Genomic DNA, 21,768 nt, shown 5'->3' on the forward strand with positions numbered 1-21,768 from the left:
CCGCTACGGAGGATGAGAAGTGGCTCCTTGTCCCGGGAAAGATAGAGTAAGTAGTAAGGTGATTTCATTTTCGTTATGACACTTAGCATTTTCTAATGTTTGATAATTGTGCAGGAATTTCACATACACGGGGAAGAATGTCCGCGTGCCGGGGAGTCTCGATTGGAGCTGCTATTAGGAAGTATCGGCCGGGGATGTACACTCCGGTCCTTGGGGGCGAGTCCAAGCTAGCCTACACTTGGGAAGACTTTGAAATAGCGCCTTACCCTGGCTTTACTTCCGCCGCCGACGCCGTGATCAAGAAGTTTTGGGTACGTAATGCATACTCTTTGGGTTTCGTTCATATGTAGTTGATAACCCCACCGTGATAACTCATGCCTCTCACACTTTTCGTTATGCTTGATTGCAGCGCAATTATAGGGTGGCGACGAGCATAAGGAGAGGGCGGACGTGGTGCTCCGTAACATGTGTCGGAAGTTGACACGGCAGCGGTGGTACAACCGAGAGGATCACGTGCATCGGCCACTTCTATGCTGAGCAGGGCGTAAGGTACACAAAGCTCGAGATTGTGCGGGGACTCGCCCCGGCTATGACGATAGAGGACTTCATGTCGGTAAGTAATTGTCAATGCGATTCTATGTACTTGCGGCTAACTTGCAACTATATTGTTTGTTCTTCAAATGAGTTTTGATTTTGCAGGTTGTACCACATTGGGCTGATAATAATAAGAGGGCCGCCTTCATGGAGTTGGTCAAGAATTGGGTCGGCGAAAACCCCGATTTCAAGGCCGTGAGCGACCGGAACAAGGCCAACCGTGGGAATCGGGGAACACACACTTGCGGGGAGCAGCAGCACCGATCGCTATCGGGAGCGTCTGGTACATATAAAAATGGAACAAGCTGCATTTTTTTGATTTTCGATGATATGCATAACATTTGTTTTGTGATGCAGGGGAAGAAGCTCGGGAGGGAACTTGGTGAGATGGAAGCGTGGACGCACATGAAGCCGGTGACGCCCCGTCCGAACGAGCCTCGGCCCGCGCCCGAGATGTACTACGGCAAGGCCAAAGAGAACAAGGAAAGATACTGCGAGGAGTATGCCAAGCTCCATCCGGAGGTGGAGGACCCTATGACCGAGCCGGTCGACGAGGTGGCGATGATGCCGGCGGGTCCGGCCAGCCGCATGGACGTCCCGCCTGCCTTGCCGGGGGTTTCAAGCCTCAGAGGAACTTCACGCAGATCAAGGCTACCCTCCCCTCCGGCAGCTACGCTACCTCCTCGCGGACTACATGCCGTTCTCGGGTAGAGGTAGATGTAAGTCATCCACACTTTCATCCTCTATTTTGACTCTTGTTCCTGAATGGCTATGTTGATGAGACGCATTATTTCTGAAATTGTAGATTCAGCTCGAGGAGGCCTATGCAGTAGCTTACGAGGAGTATCTCGAGAAGATTAAGGAGCATGACCTTGTGAAAGATGCCTATGTCCAGTGGACGAGCAACCAGATGGCGGTAAGTTTCAATCTCTATGGTTGCAAAACATCATAAGTCCCCATGTTTGAATCTGAGCTATCTCTCCCGTTTCTTGCAGAGTTTCACTCGGTTCATGATGACCGGAGTGCGAGAGGAACCACTCCCGAGCCACCTCATCCGGGGCCGACGCCGGTGTTCCCGTCCAAGGAGGAGTTCTATTGCATGTACAAGCGTCAGCGTCAGTTGACCCCGGTAAGTTGCTAACTTGGCTAAGTTGCTAACTTGGTGTGACATGGCTAAGTTGCTAACTCCCTCCAACATGTAGGGATTGGGAGAATCCGGGAACGACACTCCTTGTGGTACGCCGATGCACCCCGGTCGCCATTCTCCTCGGTGCTTCGCCGAACCTCGGCATGGTTCTCGCTCCGGTGGCTCTCGTCGTGGTTCTACCTCCCCGAGCACCGTCGAAGTAGTGCGGCCTCGCTTCACCCGAGTCGGAGCTAGATCAGTACTCGGGTCCGCCGGGTGGTGCACCACCATAGTTTCTACATTGTACTAGCACATGATGACACGCTTCATCTTTGTAGTGGATCCCGTGTATGTACCATGGTCTTGTATGCTATATTTGTGCTATTTGTGAGATTTGATGCTATATTTGTGAGATTTGGTGCTATACGGTGATATCTTTGTGCTATATGGTGCTATATATGTTACTGGACATTCAATATTATAATATGTGCAGTTTCAGCAATTTTCTGAGCTAATAGAGCAAAAATGGCAAAAACTGAAAAAAAAACCTGGGCCGGCTGTGCCGACGGTGTCACCGTCGGCACAGGCCCATAGCTGCGCCAAATGGCAGGGTCTGTGCCGACGGTGTCACCGTCGGCACAGCTGGCCCAGCGCGCATTTTTTTGTCAGTTTTGAAATTTTTCAGTTTTCGCGCCCACGCATTCTGGGAAAATCTGGGCTGCTGTACCGACGGTTTCACCGTCGGCACAGCCTAACGGCCTTCGCCAGCGCCGTCACTCCGTTGCGGACGAGCAACGCCCCGTGCCGACGGTGGCACGGCCGACGGCCACCGTCCCAGCCGTCGGTGCAGCGTGTGCCGACGGTGGTCCACTGTGCCGACGGTGATGGGAGCTACCCCGACCGGAGATGTGCCGACCAGCCTGTGCCGACGGTCACCGTCGGCACAGCCGGTGCCGACGGTTGAAGTGGTTGTGCCGACGGTACGGGGCCGTCGGCATATGAAGTTGTTCCCGTAGTGAATTACGTTGCATATTACGTTAATGTAGCACCGTTGAGAACGCCTTGGATCAAAGTCAACATTACGGGCGGAAGCCACGAGAGCTATCTGTTTTCCCCTAACAATGCGCACGGCAACACCCAGGAAGAGGCTAAATTAACGCTGCATATGCGCGTATCGCCCCCTCTCGTTGTTCGCCAACAAGGGATCGCAGCATCGGCCAGCATTTGTGTCGTCGGCTGTCACGGCTAGCTCCTGATGGAGACAGAGCTGGCTTCTGCCAGAGGGATATGAGCCTAACACACGTACAGATTACGTAGTTCGTCGTATAAAAGGTCATGCTCCCAGATCGATAAAATCTCAAGCAAGAAAGCCATGGAATGCTTTAGGTTCTCCTTGATCTCCCTTCTCCTCTTCCTCGCACTTGTCACCGTGGAGGGGGCCGGCGATGATCGCAGCACGTTCATCGTCTACGTGGAATCCCATGCGAATGTTTTGGGCACGGCCGACGACCGGACGGCGTGGTACCAGTCGTTCCTCCCCGACAATGGTCGGCTCCTCCACGCGTACCACCACGTCGCGAGCGGCTTCGCAGCTCGGCTCACGCAGCAGGAGCTCGAGGCGATGTCTGCAATGCCCGGGTTCCTCAGTGCAATCCCCGACCAGACGTACACGGTGCTCACGACGCACACGCCACAGTTCCTCGGGATGAACGTGGAGCAGGGGAGACGGAACTACACGTCACAGTTCGGCGCAGGCGTCATCATCGGCGTGATCGACACCGGCATCTTCCCCGATCACCCATCCTTCAACGACCACGGCATGCCGCCGCCGCCGGCCAAGTGGAAGGGACGTTGCGACTTCAACGGCACCTCGTGCAACAACAAGCTCATCGGCGCGCGCACTCTCGTCGCTTCTCTCAGCAGCCAAAACGGCACTCGGGTGCCACCGGTTGATGACTTTGGGCACGGCACTCACACGGCGAGCACCGCTGCGGGAGCGGCCGTGCCGGGAGCTAACGTGCTTGGCCACGCAGTGGGCACCGCCGCCGGGATGGCACCACTTGCGCACATCGCCATGTACAAGGTGTGCCGGGGAGGATGCAACGGGTCCGACATACTAGCCGGTATTGACGCCGCCGTGGGCGACGGCTGCGATATCATCTCCATGTCTCTCGGCGGGCCGTCCATCCCATTCCACCAAGACCCTCTTGCCATCGGGACGTTCGGCGCCATGGAGAAGGGCGTTTTTGTGAGCGTGGCAGCTGGAAACTCCGGCCCGGTCGACAGCTCTATACTAAACGACGCTCCGTGGATGCTGACGGTCGCCGCGAGCACCATGGACCGCTCCATTCGTTCGACCGTGCAGCTAGGGGACGGGGCTTATTTCCATGGCGAGACACTCTACCAGCCAGGTGATTCCCCCAGCGTCTCATACCCGTTGGTCTACGCGGGTGCGAGCGGGAAGCCACTGGCCGTGTTTTGTGGACACGGCTCGATGGAAGGCTTCGACGTCAAAGGCAAGATCGTGCTCTGTGAATTTAATAGAAACATCTCGGCGGTCGTCCAAGGTGGGGAGGTTATAAGTGCCGGTGGCGTCGGCATGATTTTGATGAACCAGTTTTTCATGGGATACAACAAGTTAGCACAGGCGCACATCCTCCCAGCGTCAAGCGTCGACTACTACGCGGGCGACGCCATTAGATCCTACATCAACTCCACGGCGAACCCGGTGGCGCGTATCAGCTTCGAGGGTACCATACTCGGCACCACTCCGGCTCCGTCCATCGTCTTCTTCTCGTCCCGTGGGCCTAGCCTTCAGGCCCCCGGCGTCCTGAAACCCGACGTCACCGGCCCCGGAGTGAACGTGCTCGCCGCCTGGCCTTTCGAGGTCGGCATGCCCAAGGGGCCGATCCTACCACCTAAACCGTACTTCAACATCATCTCCGGCACCTCCATGTCAACACCGCACCTCGCCGGCATTGCGGCGGCGATCAAGAGCAAGCACCCGGACTGGTCACCGGCGGCGATCAAGTCGGCCATGATGACAACCGCTGATATCACCGACCGCTCCGGCCATCCCATACTCGACGAGCAGTATGCGACGGCCAGCTTCTTCGCCACGGGCGCCGGGCACGTGAACCCGGCGAAGGCCGCTGACCCTGGCCTCGTCTACGACATCTCCCCTGACGACTACGTCAGCTACCTCTGCAGCATATACACCAGCCAGGAGGTATCGGTGATCGCGCGCCGGCCGATCAACTGCTCGACACTCACGGTGATCGACGACAGCGTTCTAAATTACCCGTCGATAACGGTCAAGATCCCGGAGACGTGGAACTCGACGACGCCGATCGTCGTCCGGCGCAAGGTGAAGAACGTCGGGGAGGTGCCTTCGGTGTACTACGCGGCGATCGACCAGCCAGACGGCGTTGTAACCGTCGACGTATACCCGCGCGTGCTGGAGTTCACCGAGGCGAACCAGGAGAAGAGTTTCTCGGTTGTTGTGTCGCCGGGGGTTAGTGGTGCGAGGGTGGTGCAGGGGGCACTACGGTGGGTGTCTGAGATGCACACTGTACGGAGTCCCATCTCTTTTATGTTGCTCTGATATTTAGAGGGTCGGCATGTGTGTCAAGTCTGGACTTGACAAGCCCAGGTCGGTCGGTCGTCAATTTGATATGGAGCAAAACCTTGTTATGGGCTGGTCTCCCGCTGGTTATCCCAAGCATGAATCAAGATCTGAGAAGTTGATGGAGGGACTCAAGGGAAAGGGTGCAAGGATCTGAGCTTAAACGTTTAAACATCATTGTCATACTGACAATCTGAAATATTTGGAAAGAAAGAAACATATGAGTTTTTGAGAACAAAATCAAGACAATGGAGCAATTCTTAGATCATCTCCGGCAGGAAGCAAACCAATGGGCGTTGGTGAGCGGTGGTCGTTTTAGCCTTAGTGCAGAGTAATTGTTGTTCCCAAGTTTTGTTTTTGTTTTTTTCTTAGTTCTTTTTGAAACACTCTCAGTAGCAGTGTGGTCGTCCTGGTCGTCCTTCCATGTGTAATCTGTGGTTGTAGTTGGCCTTCTTTTGGCCTTTCTTTCTCCTTAATATATACATGCAAGGCTTTTGCATGGTTCGAAAAAAACAAGCGCATGTCGGTGAAAAAACAAGCAGCCGGAAACTACGCCAGCCGGCCAGATAAAACAAGTCTGACTCAGCATCACAGGGTGTGCCTACTGTAATAAAAATTGGTCAGTCGTCGAGACCCAACCGATGAGTATGTGCATGGCGCTAGTTGAATACTCGTGCTTTGCCACGGGGTCTTAATATTTTTTCATACTGCCGCACATGTAAAATGAAATGCATATAAAGATAACCAAGCAATCCAAGTAATCATTTGCATGCACCAAGATGTAGAAAACAAGGAAATCATAACTATGGCATAAGTTAGCTATGGTCATAAGCATGTGTGCCTAATACCAAAAACAGAGGTGCAATAGGATGATGGTTTCCTATAACAAAATCCATTTGCCAAAAACACAGAAGTATATAGTGTTGTTAGTTCTCTTACTTCTCCGAATAAAGATCAAGTCAAACAAAAAAGAAAAGGCAGAAAACATTTGACCTATAGAGGCACCGAAAGTTTTGGTTTTAAGCCTCTTCCTCGTGCTCCCTTGAATTAATCCTTCAGGTTCTTAGCCTTCTCATGCGACCAGGCTTGCAGAACATACAGTAGCAACTGCAGATTATAGTCTTGTGAAGTATATGGTCTTATAAGTTTCATAATTCTAACATTTACAAAAGAGAGTACATCATTCTTATTTTACAGTGTACATATAGACATATAGTAACAGAAGTTCATCTAATCCATGAAAATAATCAATCATAGTGAAGCACAAATTATCATCACACTCAAATTTGACTCTACAAAAACTGAATTAAAATTTTGAAACCATTTGTGTGAGTAGTGTACAAAGTTTTATCATATTGCTTTCGCTGCTATTTGCATCTATCCACTATTTATTTTGAAGCCATATTTGTCCTTTTTACATATCGAAGCTCATGATTATCTCAAAGCTCAAAAATCTATTGTCCAGTTCAATATTTACTTGACTGGATACAACAAAATAAAAAATATCTTAAACTGTAAACTCGTTGAGCTAAGAACTTCGGTGCAAAAAGGGATTGTACATATAATGTGTGATATGCATGAAACCAAATTTCTCTCCGATTCATCTCAAATGTATCTACTTTTCCAAGTACTTTGCTCAATAATTTGCTCTGGAATCTCACCATACTTAGATAAATCTGCTAAATTTGACGTTGTTTTTAACAAAAGTCTTCTTGCCATTCTAGTTCCCTAGGAAATAAAATCGAGGAAAAATACCACGCAGGTTTTTCACCAAAACAAGGAGTCTCGGCTTTGAAATTACACGAGGGGGGCACGAGGCCCAAAAGTGCACAAGTGGCACGCCCCAGGGGGACCAAGTGCTAGGATTGAGGCAAAAGACAATATATGGATCATGAGTAACATACTATACAATATCCCATATATAAAAGAGATCGACTTTTTTGCTGCGAGGCTAGGACTTGGCCCTCAGCATGTGGGGACTAATCAGATCAACAATCAAAAACATTGTATTTTTAATTATTGAATAGATGAATAGTAAATAGTCATACAATATCGCCAATCGCAATGGAATCAATATTATGAAGTATATGAGAGGGGAGATGGTGATGGAGATAATGGATGGCGATGACGTCGATGGTGGCAGCTGCAGAGCATCAATGGAGATGGAGATCTAACTTGTGGTGATGGAATGATGTTCTGCGGTGTTTCTTCTCTATGTCGTTGATAACCTAGTGGCCGACCTTCACAATAAATAATCGATTTAACGAGACGGAGCCATCGACACACCATACGGTCACCTGTATGGGCGGCGATGACCGTACTAGTGGTCGCTAAAACCTCTATTGATTATCTCTGAAGTCCGGTTGAATTGTTGATATTCCTAGCTCGTGATTCTTTGTTAAGTGGCCTTGATTTCCTCCTTAAAGTGTCCATTTCCTCATAGAAATAAATAACCCAAGGGATTTGCACATCGATGCAAAAGTTAGTGATTAGTGGCAGTTCAGAGACACATTTCCATCGTAATGGTGAATATCCAAAATAAGCGACAATAAAGATGAGTGTTTTTACCGCTCATCATACACACACAATGATTTTGCATATAATGCAAAAGTTAGTGGTAGAGCTTCAACGGAAATTCTAGCGGGCTAGGCTGCAAGAGTGCACATTTTTTTCCTTTATAATTGGAGCCTTAGCAGCCAGCCTAACAGGATAAGTGGGCCCAAGGTAGCTTCGCCCATGCCGAGCGTGCAGATGTCTGGTCGATATAATCCGCGACAATAAGTGGTGGGTTAGCTTTCAAGTAGGTGATAGGGTGGATGACCTCATCGCAAGGCAACCAGTTTTGCTTCCTCGCTTGAGTATGCTCGCCCATACCAACCTAACTTATCCTTCTAAAGAGAAGTGAAAGCCACAAGAGGAGAACTCCTACAATGTAAAAAAAATCTAGGGTATTGTTTTCCTCTAGCGGCAATGTTTGGTGTCGAGAACTTACCCTCTTTTGATTTTGTAATCAGAGCCAACCCGGCGAGCTATCCTACTGTATTTCTTGATCGCGTATGTGTTGCTATCCTAATTGGAGGACACGGGTGTGTTTGTCTCCAATGGAAAAAAAAAAGGCAGACTCTAGCGGGACTAAAAAAACATAACCCTGCATTCCTAGAGGCGTTTGAGGTGCTGAAGACGGGAGATTTAATAGCGGTGGCGTCGGTTTCTATCTTTGAGGAAACCTGCATTCATACGACTACACTTACAAATGTCAAATCTATTCATTGTCCTAGAGATGCTTCGTTAGATAAACCTCCTGATTTTATTCTTCTTTGTCAATTGACAATGTAAGTGTGTTTAATCAATAATAATCACAGAAGAGTCATGTGGTTTCCTTAGAAAAAAGGACTCCCACAACACTACAAGGCCCCAGTTTAGAAAACCCAGGCCCAACAAAACAACTTTTGAAAGTGAACACATATGGGCCAACACATCAGTCCATCAAGTGCTTAAATTACGTTCTGGTTTGATCTTGGTACGAAGTTTGTTTTGGGTTCGTAGCAGCATGTACCAACAAAGGGTTGGAAGATCCTGGCAGTTCAAGAAAAATACTACTAGCAGCTCTGTCAATGTGGTACTGGTACACTGGTACTATCCAAATTAAATTTACTAGCCATCAACCCGTGCTCCAGCACGGGCTAGACGTTTTGAAAAAATCCATACATTAAATATTTAATGAATATTTTTAAAATTCTTGACAAATGAGAACTATTAATCAATTTAATAACATATATGTCATGTTTAAGCGATGAAATAATTCAGCATGTCTTTATAGACACATGGACGGTTTTGCTTTCTATAGACACATAAACACACATGCTTAATTAGTTGGACATGATGTTTTATCTTTTAATATGTAGTATCTATATGAGATATATATGTATTATTTCCACACCATCATAAACCATAGTTGCATTGCATGTATGAATGTATCTATGCGCTAAACAGTGTCTAGAACATCTAAATTTAGACAAATTCATGAAATCCTTTCCATCATCTCTAATTACAATGGGAGTAGTAATATTTTAATCTTCTAAGTATAGATCATCTCTAATTTCTATTATGAATAGATACTACAGTAGAAGAAATCGATCCATGCGTGAATGATTGACCATGTGTTTGCATGCACAAAGATCGTGCATATGCAATGCATGAAAGAATTTTAGACATTCTTATACGTGGTTAGAAAGAGACGGCTTGAAACATGTTGCTTAGAAATTTAATTCCATTGTTATTGCACATAATCGCAGGAGGACCGACCTGACAAAAACGATGCCGATTAAGATCAAACTCGAAGGTGGCAAAGTGCACACTGTCGCCCCCCTCTCTTTGCATGATGACATGATCTGGCTTGCATGTTTTTGTGCACATCTAGATTTGGTTGTGGGGCGGCATGCAGTCGATCACCGTGCTCGATCTTGATTTCATTTTTCTTTTTGGAAGGTGTTATTCCTGTTTAGTCGCTACCAGATTCAGCGGATTGTCCAAGTCCGAGCAGAAGTTAGCCCATCTTATAATACGTGCCGCGGAGGATGCTAAATTTTTCACATGTACTTCGACGTATCTTATAGCACAGACTAACATCCAACTGATTTTGTTTCCAAAAACTTTTCTACACACACATGCTGCACTGCTTTCAGCATCAATGACACCACCATTGTTCATGAACTTCTATGATCATCTTTTCTAGTGTAGAATTTTTTTCATGCTACAGCCTGACATGGATCTGAATGAAAAAACATGAGGTAGACACCACTCCGGCCAGAACTGTCCCTGGCGTATGCGAAATTTCTCTAGCTCATGAATCGTCACAGTTTAGGAAAATAAATTACGCGCTGCCGCCGGACATACATGTGAACGAATCAACGTGGTATCAATCTAGATAAACATGGATAATAATACGTTTAAAGCTAGCTTGGCTGCGTATACATGATTGAGGGAGACGTGTATGGGCTGGACTCTAGAGACGTTCACTTTTCTACCGTGTAGACCAAAACTACTTAAGCCTCGTGCCAGCTTTTTGCTATTTTGGATGTCCCACAATCCGCTGTGTACTATAATTAAATAAATCTGCAAGCGTGACAGTTTAAACAAACGTAACTTTTCCGTACCATTATAAATAATAAATTTCTCAACTAATCATAGCCGTAAATTTTAGATCTAACTGTCTTAATTATTCTGATGATGTGGATTAATGTGGTGTCTCGTATGGTGCCTCCAATTAGTAAATATAAGATTTAAGTCACAATTCACAGGCTCACAGCTCACCTTATATAAACAAGATAGCTATTAGTTCTCGACTGGACTAATACTACTAGTTCAGTTGAAGAGGTCAGCCGATGCAGGATAGTTTCGACAGCTTGCTAGTTTATGCGAATTTAGTCGGCCGATTGGCGTCGCGTTAAGCTGGCGCAGATACGTGACCATTTCAGTGGTCGGTCTGTTCTACACTTCTACTAGAGTGCCTGAAGGGCTTGTGCGCGACGAAGAAGCAATCGACCAAGCTCCCCGTGGACACTTCCTGCTGTCATCTAGCTCCCGCGATAGCGAAACAGGCGGCTGTCGCGCCACTCCTAACAGTTTGCCTTGTGCAGCCGGCCGCACTTGTGCTGGGTTTTATGCCCAGGCCGGTGCATGTCTAATTTCGATTGGACCTCTGGGTGCTTGCTAATTCTCAGTCGACTGATAATTAACTTAATTTTTAGACCCTTAGATTACCTCGTGATACATGATAGACATGAATTGTAACTTGTAACATAGGTGATAGGTTGCAACCGAGAAAATGCCCCGGATCGTTGGATCAGTTCATGGCTAGTGCTAGTCATGAGTTGAAAAACTAGAAAAATATTTTGAAACTTAGATTTTTTTGTTAGTCATGCTAGTCATGAGTTGCAACAAAACGTACCACTGAGATTTTTTTTTTAAGAACCATTGAGATTTAGTGATATCACATGATTGAGTATTTAGTCAATTCTCAATCGACTAAGAATTAGTCACTCCAGATATAGAACATGCAACGTGATAAAACAAGCGTCATTTAAAGAATTTTATTTTTCCTTCCAAGAAGACGAACAGATCCAAATTTGTTAAGCCAGTGAATACCGGATTGTGAATTTCCATCCGAGACAGAAAACAGTGTTCAGTTCATCATCTTACCGTGTAATCTCTCATGCAAGAGGTGTACAAATGGGATTGACAGATCCTTCAAGCACTTATGGAAAAGCAAAATCTCACTGAAGATCAAGATTTGGGTCTGGTTGATCTGGCATAATGCCATTGCCACTAAAGATAACTTGTTAAAAAGAAAATGGACTGGGGATCCCCTTTGTCAATTTTGCTCCACACATGAATCTATTCTGCATCTCTTTTTCTCTTGCCCTGCAGCTCAATATGTTTTGAGTTTGGTGGGAATGGTTGTGGGTGCCCCCACCCGTCCTGGATCCTTTGCACAATTCTTCTGGTGTATGCCACAGTTTTCCCATGTGAGCCGCAAGTCCAGATCGCCGGCATTGCAGCCATCTGCTGGGCGATTTGGAAAACGCGTAACAGTTCGTGCTTTGAGAAGAAATTTCTGAAAAATCCTGCTGATCTAATCTTCCTTGCAACTTCTTTTATGAAATATTGGGCAAGTTCTCGCTCTGACACGGAGGCTGCTCAACTCCAGCAAGGAGCTGCAGCTCTGATTGATCTGGCCCTGGGCGCTGGAGGGGTAAATGGTGGTGAAAATGCTGCGATAGCCAATCCCCAGCTTTTGCTTGAGCAGGGTGCTGATGCAATGGACACCAACGTCCAGGAAAATGCAGGTGAACATAACAATATGCAAGCTTGAAGCAAAAAAGCTCTCCTTCTTCGTCCTTTCTCCCTAAGGATGCAGGAAAAACCCTCAGTAGCTGTTTAGTGCTTTTGATCCCAGAGAAGTGCTGTTCGTTCCTTTTGTTTTTGGCTGAGATGTTGGAGTGGTGATCTAGTTTAGCAGGTCTTTATAAACTGTCCGTCTGGCTCGTGCCCTCCGGGCATGTTCTGGTTGGTGTGTTGTAAATGTGCCCTCCGGGCATGAAAATTCGATCCCAGTGGGGGATTGCTTCGGAAAAAAAAGAGGTGTGACCGCGGAACTCTCCTCGAGCGAGTTCCGACCACTCGGTTATGATCGCCCGATCAGACCAAGTCAGTGCGGCGAAGATAAGCCACCAGTGGATGGAGAGGAAGGGAAAATACACACACTATAAACTAATCAATCGTTCTCAGTTGGGACACATACAAGTTTCGATTTATTTCCAGCACGGAGATTCCCAAGCAACCAAATCCGGCCAAGTCCATAACCAGGTCTTCTCGGCCACGCGCGCAAGCATCTCCCGACATTTGCACGGCTCCAAGGCTCCGATTGCCTCCGAAATCAGAGCCGGCCTTTGCCTGCAGCCAACATGTATAAATATGGCAATGCAGAAGAGCAGAAGCACGCACCAGTATACCAGATCAGAGCAAAGTTATCCATGGAGAGCTTCAGGATGTCCTTCCTCTCCCTTCTTCCCTTCATCCTCCTGGCCCTTGTCTCCGTCGAGGGCGCCGGCGATGAGCGCAGCACGTACATCGTCCACGTGCAACCGCAGGCGAACCACCTGTTGGACACGGCCGACGACCGGAAGGCGTTGTACCAGTCGTTCCTCCCCGTCCATGGCCGGATCCTTCACTCGTACCACCACGTCGCCAGCGGCTTCGCAGCCCGGCTGACGCAGCGGGAAGTCGAGGCGATGTCCGCCTTGCCCGGCTTTGTCGCCGCGCTGCCGGACAGGGTTTACAAGCTGCACACTACGCACACGCCGAGATTCCTCGGGCTGGACTCGCTGCAGGGCACGAGGAATACCTCGTACGGATTCGGCGACGGCGTCATTATCGGGGTGCTCGACAGCGGCATTACTCCCGACCACCCCTCCTTCAGCGGCGCCGGCATGCCGCCGCCGCCAGCCAAGTGGAAGGGGACGTGCGACTTCAACGGCCGTTCTAAGTGCAACAATAAGCTCATCGGTGCTCGCGTCTTCGACACCGCTGGGAACGGCACCGCCTCCTCTACCGGTGCGCCGCTGTCGCCGATCGACGACGACGGGCACGGCACGCACACTTCTAGCACCGCGGCGGGAGCGGTCGTGCCAGGCGCTCAGGTTCTTGGCCAGGGTAGGGGCACGGCGTCCGGGATAGCGCCCCGTGCGCACGTCGCCATGTACAAGGTGTGCGGCGAGGACTGCACCAGCGCCGACATTCTGGCCGGCATCGACGCCGCCGTGGCTGACGGCTGCGACGTCATCTCCATGTCCCTTGGAGGGCCGTCGCTCCCGTTCCACGAGGACAGCATCGCTATCGGCACGTTTGCCGCCGCGGAGAAGGGACTATTCATCAGCATGTCAGCCGGCAACTCCGGTCCAAACTACACCACGCTGTCGAACGAGGCGCCCTGGATGCTCACCGTCGGCGCGAGCACCATGGACCGTTTGATTAGCTCCAGGGTGCACCTTGGAAACGGACTCACCTTCGACGGCGAGTCAGTGTACCAGGCAAACACCTCGGCGGCCGTCTTGTACCCGCTGGTCTACGCGGGCGCGAGCTCCACCCCCGACGCGCAGTTTTGCGGCAACGGCTCGCTGGACGGCTTCGACGTCAAGGGCAAGATAGTGCTCTGTGAGCGCGGCAATGACGTGGGGAGGATCGACAAAGGTATCGAGGTGCTGAGAGCCGGAGGCGCCGGCATGATTCTGACCAACCAGTTCATTGACGGCTTCAGCACCATCGCCGATGTGCATGTCCTCCCGGCGTCGCATGTCAGCCACGACGCCGGCGTGGCAATCCTGAACTACATCAAGACGGCGGCTAGCCCGATGGCGCAATTCACCTTCCGAGGCACTGTCCTTGGCACGTCGCCGGCTCCGGCTATGACTTCCTTCTCCTCTCGTGGCCCCAGCACGCAGAACCCCGGCATTCTGAAGCCAGACATCACGGGACCTGGCGTGAGCGTACTCGCGGCGTGGCCATTCCAAGTAGGCCCACCATCGGCGAGCAAGCAGAACGGCCCTACTTTCAACTTTGAGTCTGGAACGTCAATGTCAGCGCCGCACCTCAGCGGTATCGCCGCGCTGATCAAGAGCAAGTACCCGGAATGGTCGCCGGCGGCGATCAAGTCTGCCATCATGACAACAGCCGACACCACCGACCGCTCCGGCAAGCCAATACTCAACGAGCAGCACAAGGCCGCCGACCTTTTCGCCGTTGGAGCCGGCCATGTCAACCCCGACAAGGCCATGAACCCCGGTCTAGTGTACGACATTGCTCCCGCCGACTACATCGGCTTCCTCTGCGGCCTGTACACGGACAAGCAAGTCTCCCTCATCGCGCGTAAGGCGGTGGACTGCTCGGCCGTCAAGGTGATCCCCGAACGCCTGCTGAACTACCCGTCCATCTCCGTCACATTCCCTGCGTCGTGGAACTCGACGACCCCGATGTTGGTGGAACGCACGCTGACGAACGTTGGAGAGGTGCCGGCGGTGTACTACCCCCAGTTCGACCTGCCCAAAAATGGCATGAACGTCAGCGTTGAGCCGGCCTCGCTACGGTTCAACAGCATGAACCAGATGCAGACCTACACGGTGTCCGTCTGGCCTAGGATGGGCAGTTCTTCCGTGGTGGTGCAGGGCGCGCTTCGGTGGGTGTCGGACAAGCACACCGTGAGGAGCCCCATCTCAGCCACCTTCGAGGGATAATAGAGCATGATCTGCTCCACGACTTTTATATCGTAATAGTAATTGTGTATGTCAAGTGCATGTTTTGTCAAACATATAAACCACGCAACAATATTTACTTCCACAAATTGTTGTAAGCTGTAAAATTCTAGGGTTTTGGTGCAAAACGGTTTACCCTCTATTGTTTCGTTTTATCGATGGTGCCCGCTCACGGTGCATGCGGATTTCAGACAATTTCATTCACTAGATTCTCCAATAAAAATGATAAGTGTTTATGGAAATGATATCCTAATTTACTACAAAGCACACCTATCATTTTTACTAGCATATCTAGAGTGGGGCAAATGGTATTAAAATTTGCCGTAAAAATAAAAAGTTGAAATGTATGAATACAATATTCTTTTAACAGTGGTGGAATTAGTGCCAACCGGACATCCATATGGAATACAATTTTGACCCAAAAGGAAACAAGAAATTGCTAGTCAAGCTCCCGAACCAACATGCTTAGAATAAGTAGGAGGAAATTACTTGAACTATCATAACCAGATTCTTGTTATGTATTCTTTGTCCAACGACACTCTAGCTTTTGGGTAATGACTAAATTCATTTTAAATGGTCTTAAAGTTGTCATCAGTGTCAACTATGAGTGGAAGCAATGTGGGGAGAAATAAAGTCAATGAGGAATAAAACAAAAGTTGGTGAATTTGTTATTTTACCAAACAACCGTAAGCTCGTAGGTTATAAATATTTTCTAAGAAATTTTTAACGCAACAGGTTTAGTGAAAATTATAATTCTAGGCTTGTTGTTAAATACCTTGCACAAAGGAAATGTTTATACGTTGTGAAACTCTTTCACCTAAGGGAAATGTTTCTTATATATAAATTATAGAAAGTGGGAAACTACAGTGTTTGCTAACTGAATAGATCAATTCATGGTCTTGGAACAAGCTTCACATCAATGGTATATCAGATCATATGGTTTGCTTGATGATGGAGTAATAATATTTATTTCCACAAAATACACATTCATCTTAGCTGTAAGCTATAGAAAGTTTAGGGTTTTAAAGTTAAACGGTCTACTCTCTATTCATCCGCCTTATTGATGGCGTCGCTCATGCATGTTAATTTGATATCCTAAATTTTACTGGCAGATCTAATGGATCAAACGGTATCAAATTTGGTCAGAAAAAGTGAAAAGTACAAATACAATACCGTTTACAACAGTTGGAATTAGTGGCAATCATATCGGAGCGGACATCCATATGGAATACAATCTTGACCCAACAGGCAAACCGCTTACAATAACTAGGAGGAATTTACTTGAACTGTCATAACCTAATAACTGTGATGTGCTCTTTGTCAGAGGAAGAAGCTATGCGTTTTTAAGTAAGAATGAATAGTAATTATATACTAGGTGAAAATGTGTCGTTTTCCATGCCGCCTACATTGTGTTATGACACAGTATGGCAGGCGTGTTAGAATTACACATGTTTAATTGAGCAAAGCATTCCCGTCGTAACATGAAAGCCCTCAGAATATTGAAGACTTTATTTGTGGATTCCCAAAATAGAATTTTTTTAATTCAATTGTTGTATAGTCAAATATGCATACACTAAATGGCGGCGCTCTCCTCCCCTAGGCGATCTGGCGACTCCCATGGCGATGGAACCTCCCTATCCACCTAGATCAAGATCTGCTGATGGAATCAGACATGGAGTGCATGGATCCCTTCTCTGATCCAAACTCCATCGCAAATCGGATGGATTTTTCCCCTGGACACTCCTTCAGGGCCAAGGTTTGTCACAACTTCTCCACCCATGTGAACCTGATCTCCTATGCTGATGGTTTCTCTCTTGGGGTCTCATTTGGGAGGGCCACTTTTGATCTTTCTCCCCTCAATGTTAGTCTGGCGCTATCGGCCTCCTTGGACGCATCACATGAGGAAATCAAGTTTCCCACATCAAAGGTATAGTTTTTATGTTTGATGTATGCTCCAAGGCAATGGCACTCCTTGTATGCAATTTGATGTGGTATAAGGAACAATATCTTGAATGGACTACTGTTCAGAGAACTAAACCACGTATGCATGATAGATCCAATTATCGGGGATGTTATAGAATTTAATATCATCATAAACCCCAATTTGAGAGACACCTGATTACTCCACATCGTTGTTCCCTAACTAGTGCTCATTGTGTTCCTATTGGACCCTGACAAAGTTATGCTAATATTGTTAGATCAGATCTGCATGCTCATGATTGTAATATTCGGGAGATCTTCGTTAGTTCAGTAGGCGGGAATTCAAATTCGTATGATCCAAATGCTTCCAGCCCTATACACATGTATCCTGGATCATAGCGAGCCTGTGAAACCCCTACTAGGCCCATTTATGCAGACACATGCAACGTAGATGTTCAGGCCAATCAAGATGGGCTATTTTCACATGAACTAAATCGGCCTACAACAACATTGAATATTATATGTTACAAATGTCTTGCTCCTGGGCATAAAATTAATTCTTGTATCAATGATATTCGATGCAACAACTGCTATAATTATGGTAATATATCCAGATTATGTCTATCAAAGCCCAACAAGAAATCCCGCTTTTGGAAAAAAGTGGTTAAACCTAGGGTTTCTCCAGGCGAGAAAACCCCTGTCTCCTCATCTTCCACGCTAGATACCCCCCCCCCACACACACACACGTATCAGAAACCCCTGCCTCATCGTTCTCCTTCCCTGCAATCCAATCTGCAGTTGCAATGGCGAACTATGAGTGCACCCCCCACCCACATGTACCAGCCGGCATGGTGGCCTTGCCCCTGGCCCTCTCTGCACCCAACGTGGATATGTTGTTCTTGGAGAAGATTTCCCCCTGTTTGCTGATGACTGGGCCATTGCCACGCTCGTGCCAGATGTGGGGCAGAACCACTTCGACATTGCCATCACCACCATTGAAGACAACCTGCAGCTAATTGAATTGGAGGTGAGATCTCGATCTATGTGTACTATGGGTACTGCTCTGATCCGTTTCAACACTGTTAGCGATAGAGATGTTGTTGTTAATCTGAGCCCCCACCAACTAGGTGATGTTACTATGCGTTTTGTCCCACAAGATCATGGTATCAATCATAGAGCCACTATTATGACACATGATGCTTGGATTATGCTGATGAATTATCCTTAAGAAGTAGTTAGAAACAATAGTTAAGACTTTTGTTCCCCATGGACGTTTCCTAGTTTGGAACAAAGATCTCTCCAACAAAGCTCGGATTTTGGTCAAAATTAGGGCATATAACATTGATACTCTGCCTCTGAGTGTTTTATACTCAAGAATTTGACAGAAGATGGAAATACAGACTCCTGGACATGCCCTCTCTACATTCTTGCTAGGTCGATGTTAGGTGGCATGGCTGCTGATGAGTACCCTCTTCCTCCTCATGGTAATAATCCACATCCATTACCTGCTGTTATTCATGGTGATTTCTGGCATTATGCTCAGTTTCAGCAAGAGGATGAAAATATGCATGATGCAGCTGCAGATAATGTTGCACAGGGAGCTGCTAATGTTGCACCTGCTGCAGTAGATGAGGAGGTTGTTTCACCTGTTACTCATGTACACATCCCAGTTGTCAATGATTAGCATGTTCTAGATCATGAGGTCCCACCTGAACTGAATCAGCTTGCAGATAACATTCAGAAATAGTATGAGGCCAACAATGCTGCAAATACCATGCATCTTTCCTCTGATTTTGCTAGCAGTTCACAGCAGGTTGACCCCATATCTTCCATCAAGAACCTAATTGCAAACTTCACTGATAATGCAGATGAACTTCTTCCCAAACTCAGTGGGGTCAGATTCTCTAGTGCCTCTTGTCAGATTACTAAAACAAAGGAGCAAGGTGGCATTACCATAAAATGCATCCTACAGTTTGATACTACCTGTGAGGTCCCTGATATGAACCAATAATCTGTGCATATTACTGATATATCTGATGATTCTGTGATGGAGATCAACAAGCCTGCCAACTTTCCCCAAGCAAAGAAACAGAAGAATGAGCCCAAAAATATTGTTGTTGTCAGAAGGAGTGGAAGGATTGCTAGTTTAAGAGCTGGCTTTTTGATGAACAAAGTGCAAGAGAACCTTCTCTGGAGGCTAAGAAAGTGATGGATGAAGCCAAGGCAGCTGCAAAAGGTAAAGAGATTGTCCAGCATGTCAAGGACAAGAAGAAGAGTTCCAAAACTGGGGGCAAAAATGCAGGTGCCAATCTTGGACTAGTATTTGAAGCAACTGTGATTGATGAACAAGTTGTTGCTCCACCTCATCTCCCTATCACAACTATCCAAGCTATTGGTATTGGACATTGTATGATGCCACCTGCAGTGGCATCTGATGTTGTCCGAAACTATGACAGTTCCAATGATAGTGTCCGAGCTTGGCCACAAGCAGGGCCCAATGCTACTTGGTTATCCCTAGATCATATCAGTATTTTTTTATTCCAAATTAGTTGGTATATTCCTGGCATGCGTGCCATATCTCTGAACTATGTGATGTTTTTATATGAGGAAACAATTATCTCTTCCTTTTATATCATGTGTGATTGTTACCTGATATCTGCTCCAGTCATCTGGTCATAGTATTACTATTTCTATATATACTGTTGTCGACTGTGCTCTGCTATTTGGGATATAGTATCTATATTTCAATTACAAATCTCTGCTTATGTTAAATGGATAGATACATAAATTGGACAATTTTATGTTGGAGATATGCCCAAGAGGCAATAATAAAAGTGTTTATTGTTATACCTTAGTGTTCATCATAAATGTTTACATCCCATGCTATAATTGTATTAACAGGAAACATTAATACTTGTGTGTTCTGTAAACATAAAAGAGTCCCTAGTAAGCCTCTAGTTAAACTATCTTGTTGATTAATAGATGATCATGGTTTCCTGATCAAGAACATTGGATGTTATTAATAACAAGGTCATATCATTAGGTGAATGATGTGATGGACATACACCCATAGTAAGCTGTTTATGGAAAATATGAAAAATTACGAGATCGAAACAGAGTGGAGGCGACGCACGAGGGCGTGCCCCCATAGGCTGGCGCGGGCCCCACCCTGGCCGCGCCGCCCTATGGGGACAGCCCCTTGGCGTCCCGTTTCCACTAGTTTTCGGCCTGGAACCTTCCTTTTGTCGTAAAAATATTTCCTATATAATCCCCCGGACCCCCAGAGGTCCGTATATCGTTTTCTCGTCGTGTTTTGTTTCGAGATGTTTTCTGCCAGGATCTGTTTTTGATCTAGAAGCACCATGGTCTCCAACAACAAAGACAAGGGGCCTTGGGAGGAAGAGATGGATGAAGGTGTTAATAAGGAAGTGAAGAAAATGGCATCAGCAAAAAGAGAGCGGGAAGCTGTGGAGAGTAAGCCAATCTTGGTGGGATCGGTTAACACTGGACGTTCTTTTTCTCATAACTTGCAGGGACTTCTTCCGACTGCTCTTAGCCTCAACTCTTTCCCTTGTGTGGAGGAATCAATACGGGTTACCGATGAGTTTTGTGATCAATACCGTGCTCTAAGAAGGGAAGTGGAGATACTTCAGGAGGAGAACAAGCGACTTCGCAGAATGCTGGAATATTACTCGATTCCCATCACAAGGCCGCCACAGCCACATCTGGATAACAACGAATCTCTTCGAGTTTTGGTGCAGAACTGCCAAACTGAGAAGCTGAAGCTGAAGGAGATCTTTAAGAAGCGCGGGAACGGGCCATCACCACCGAAGGAGTAATTCATCATCGGTATTGGCATCCCCTTGGTTTGTTCCAAGCTTGGGGGAGTGCCGCGGTATCACATCATCACTATCTTTATCTTTTTACTATCAAGTAGTGTCATATCATGAGTAGGGAAGTTATTATATAAGATGGTTTGCAGTGTGAAAGTATCTCTCTCTTAGTTGGTTATCTATGTATCCGTTGGTGTGAGTTATCGTTATGCAATATTAATGAGAAGTTTTATCATCTACTTTTTGCACACCTTATTTTAGTTGCAAATTTCTGTTATATGATTACTCTTGACATTAGTATTGATATCACTTTGGGAGCATCAAGTAAATCTATTTGGTTTTGGCAAACTTAGCATTGGTCAGTAGCAACAACACCTTGATGTTTAAATAGAAAAGGGAAATACATGTAGATATATTACTTTATTATCTTTCTGCTAATGAGTTTAGTATTCTGAAGTTAAAATTGCTTGTGCTTACGAGAAAGATGCATGATTGTTTATATGACATGTATATTTGTTTGTTTCCCTCAACCTTTATGCTTGCTACCCAACCTTGCTAGCCAAAAACCTGTATTGAGAGGGAATGCTTCTCATACATCTATAACCTTAGACCAAACCCATGCCATTTGTGTCCACCATAACTACCTACTATGTGGTATTTTGCGCCACTCCAAGTAAATGCTTCATGTGCTACCTTTAAATAATTCAAACTATATTACTCCTTATTTGTGTCAATGTTTTATAGCTCATGAGGAAGTATGTGGTGTTTTATCTTTCAATCTTGTTGGGCGGACTTTCACCGATGGACTAGCGGCACATCCGCTTATCCAATAATTTTGCAAAAAGAGCTGGCAACGGGGTT

At 46.9% G+C, this 21,768-nt stretch overlaps 2 protein-coding genes across 2 annotated transcripts; both read left to right on the forward strand.

The window, feature by feature from the left end:
• The first annotated feature begins 3,092 nt into the window (after positions 1-3,092).
• LOC124671489 (subtilisin-like protease) lies at positions 3,093-5,324 on the forward strand. Its single transcript, XM_047207857.1, has one exon. It carries the CDS (start codon positions 3,093-3,095, stop codon positions 5,322-5,324), a length of 2,232 nt encoding a protein of 743 aa, XP_047063813.1.
• Positions 5,325-12,862: 7,538 nt separating this feature from the next.
• Positions 12,863-15,286, forward strand: LOC124675984 (subtilisin-like protease). Its single transcript, XM_047212072.1, has one exon. The coding sequence runs from the start codon at positions 12,881-12,883 to the stop codon at positions 15,134-15,136; it is 2,256 nt and encodes a 751-aa protein (XP_047068028.1). The 5' UTR covers positions 12,863-12,880; the 3' UTR covers positions 15,137-15,286.
• Positions 15,287-21,768: the final 6,482 nt, after the last annotated feature.

The sequence above is a fragment of the Lolium rigidum genome, chromosome 7, assembly GCF_022539505.1.
Source record: "Lolium rigidum isolate FL_2022 chromosome 7, APGP_CSIRO_Lrig_0.1, whole genome shotgun sequence".
Lineage (NCBI taxonomy): Eukaryota > Viridiplantae > Streptophyta > Magnoliopsida > Poales > Poaceae > Lolium > Lolium rigidum.

Excerpts from the sequence above, each read along its gene's own strand:
- LOC124671489 (XM_047207857.1), top strand. The coding sequence starts at position 3,093 with ATGGAATGCTTTAGGTTCTCCTTGATCTCCCTTCTCCTCTTCCTCGCA.
- LOC124675984 (XM_047212072.1), top strand. The coding sequence starts at position 12,881 with ATGGAGAGCTTCAGGATGTCCTTCCTCTCCCTTCTTCCCTTCATCCTC.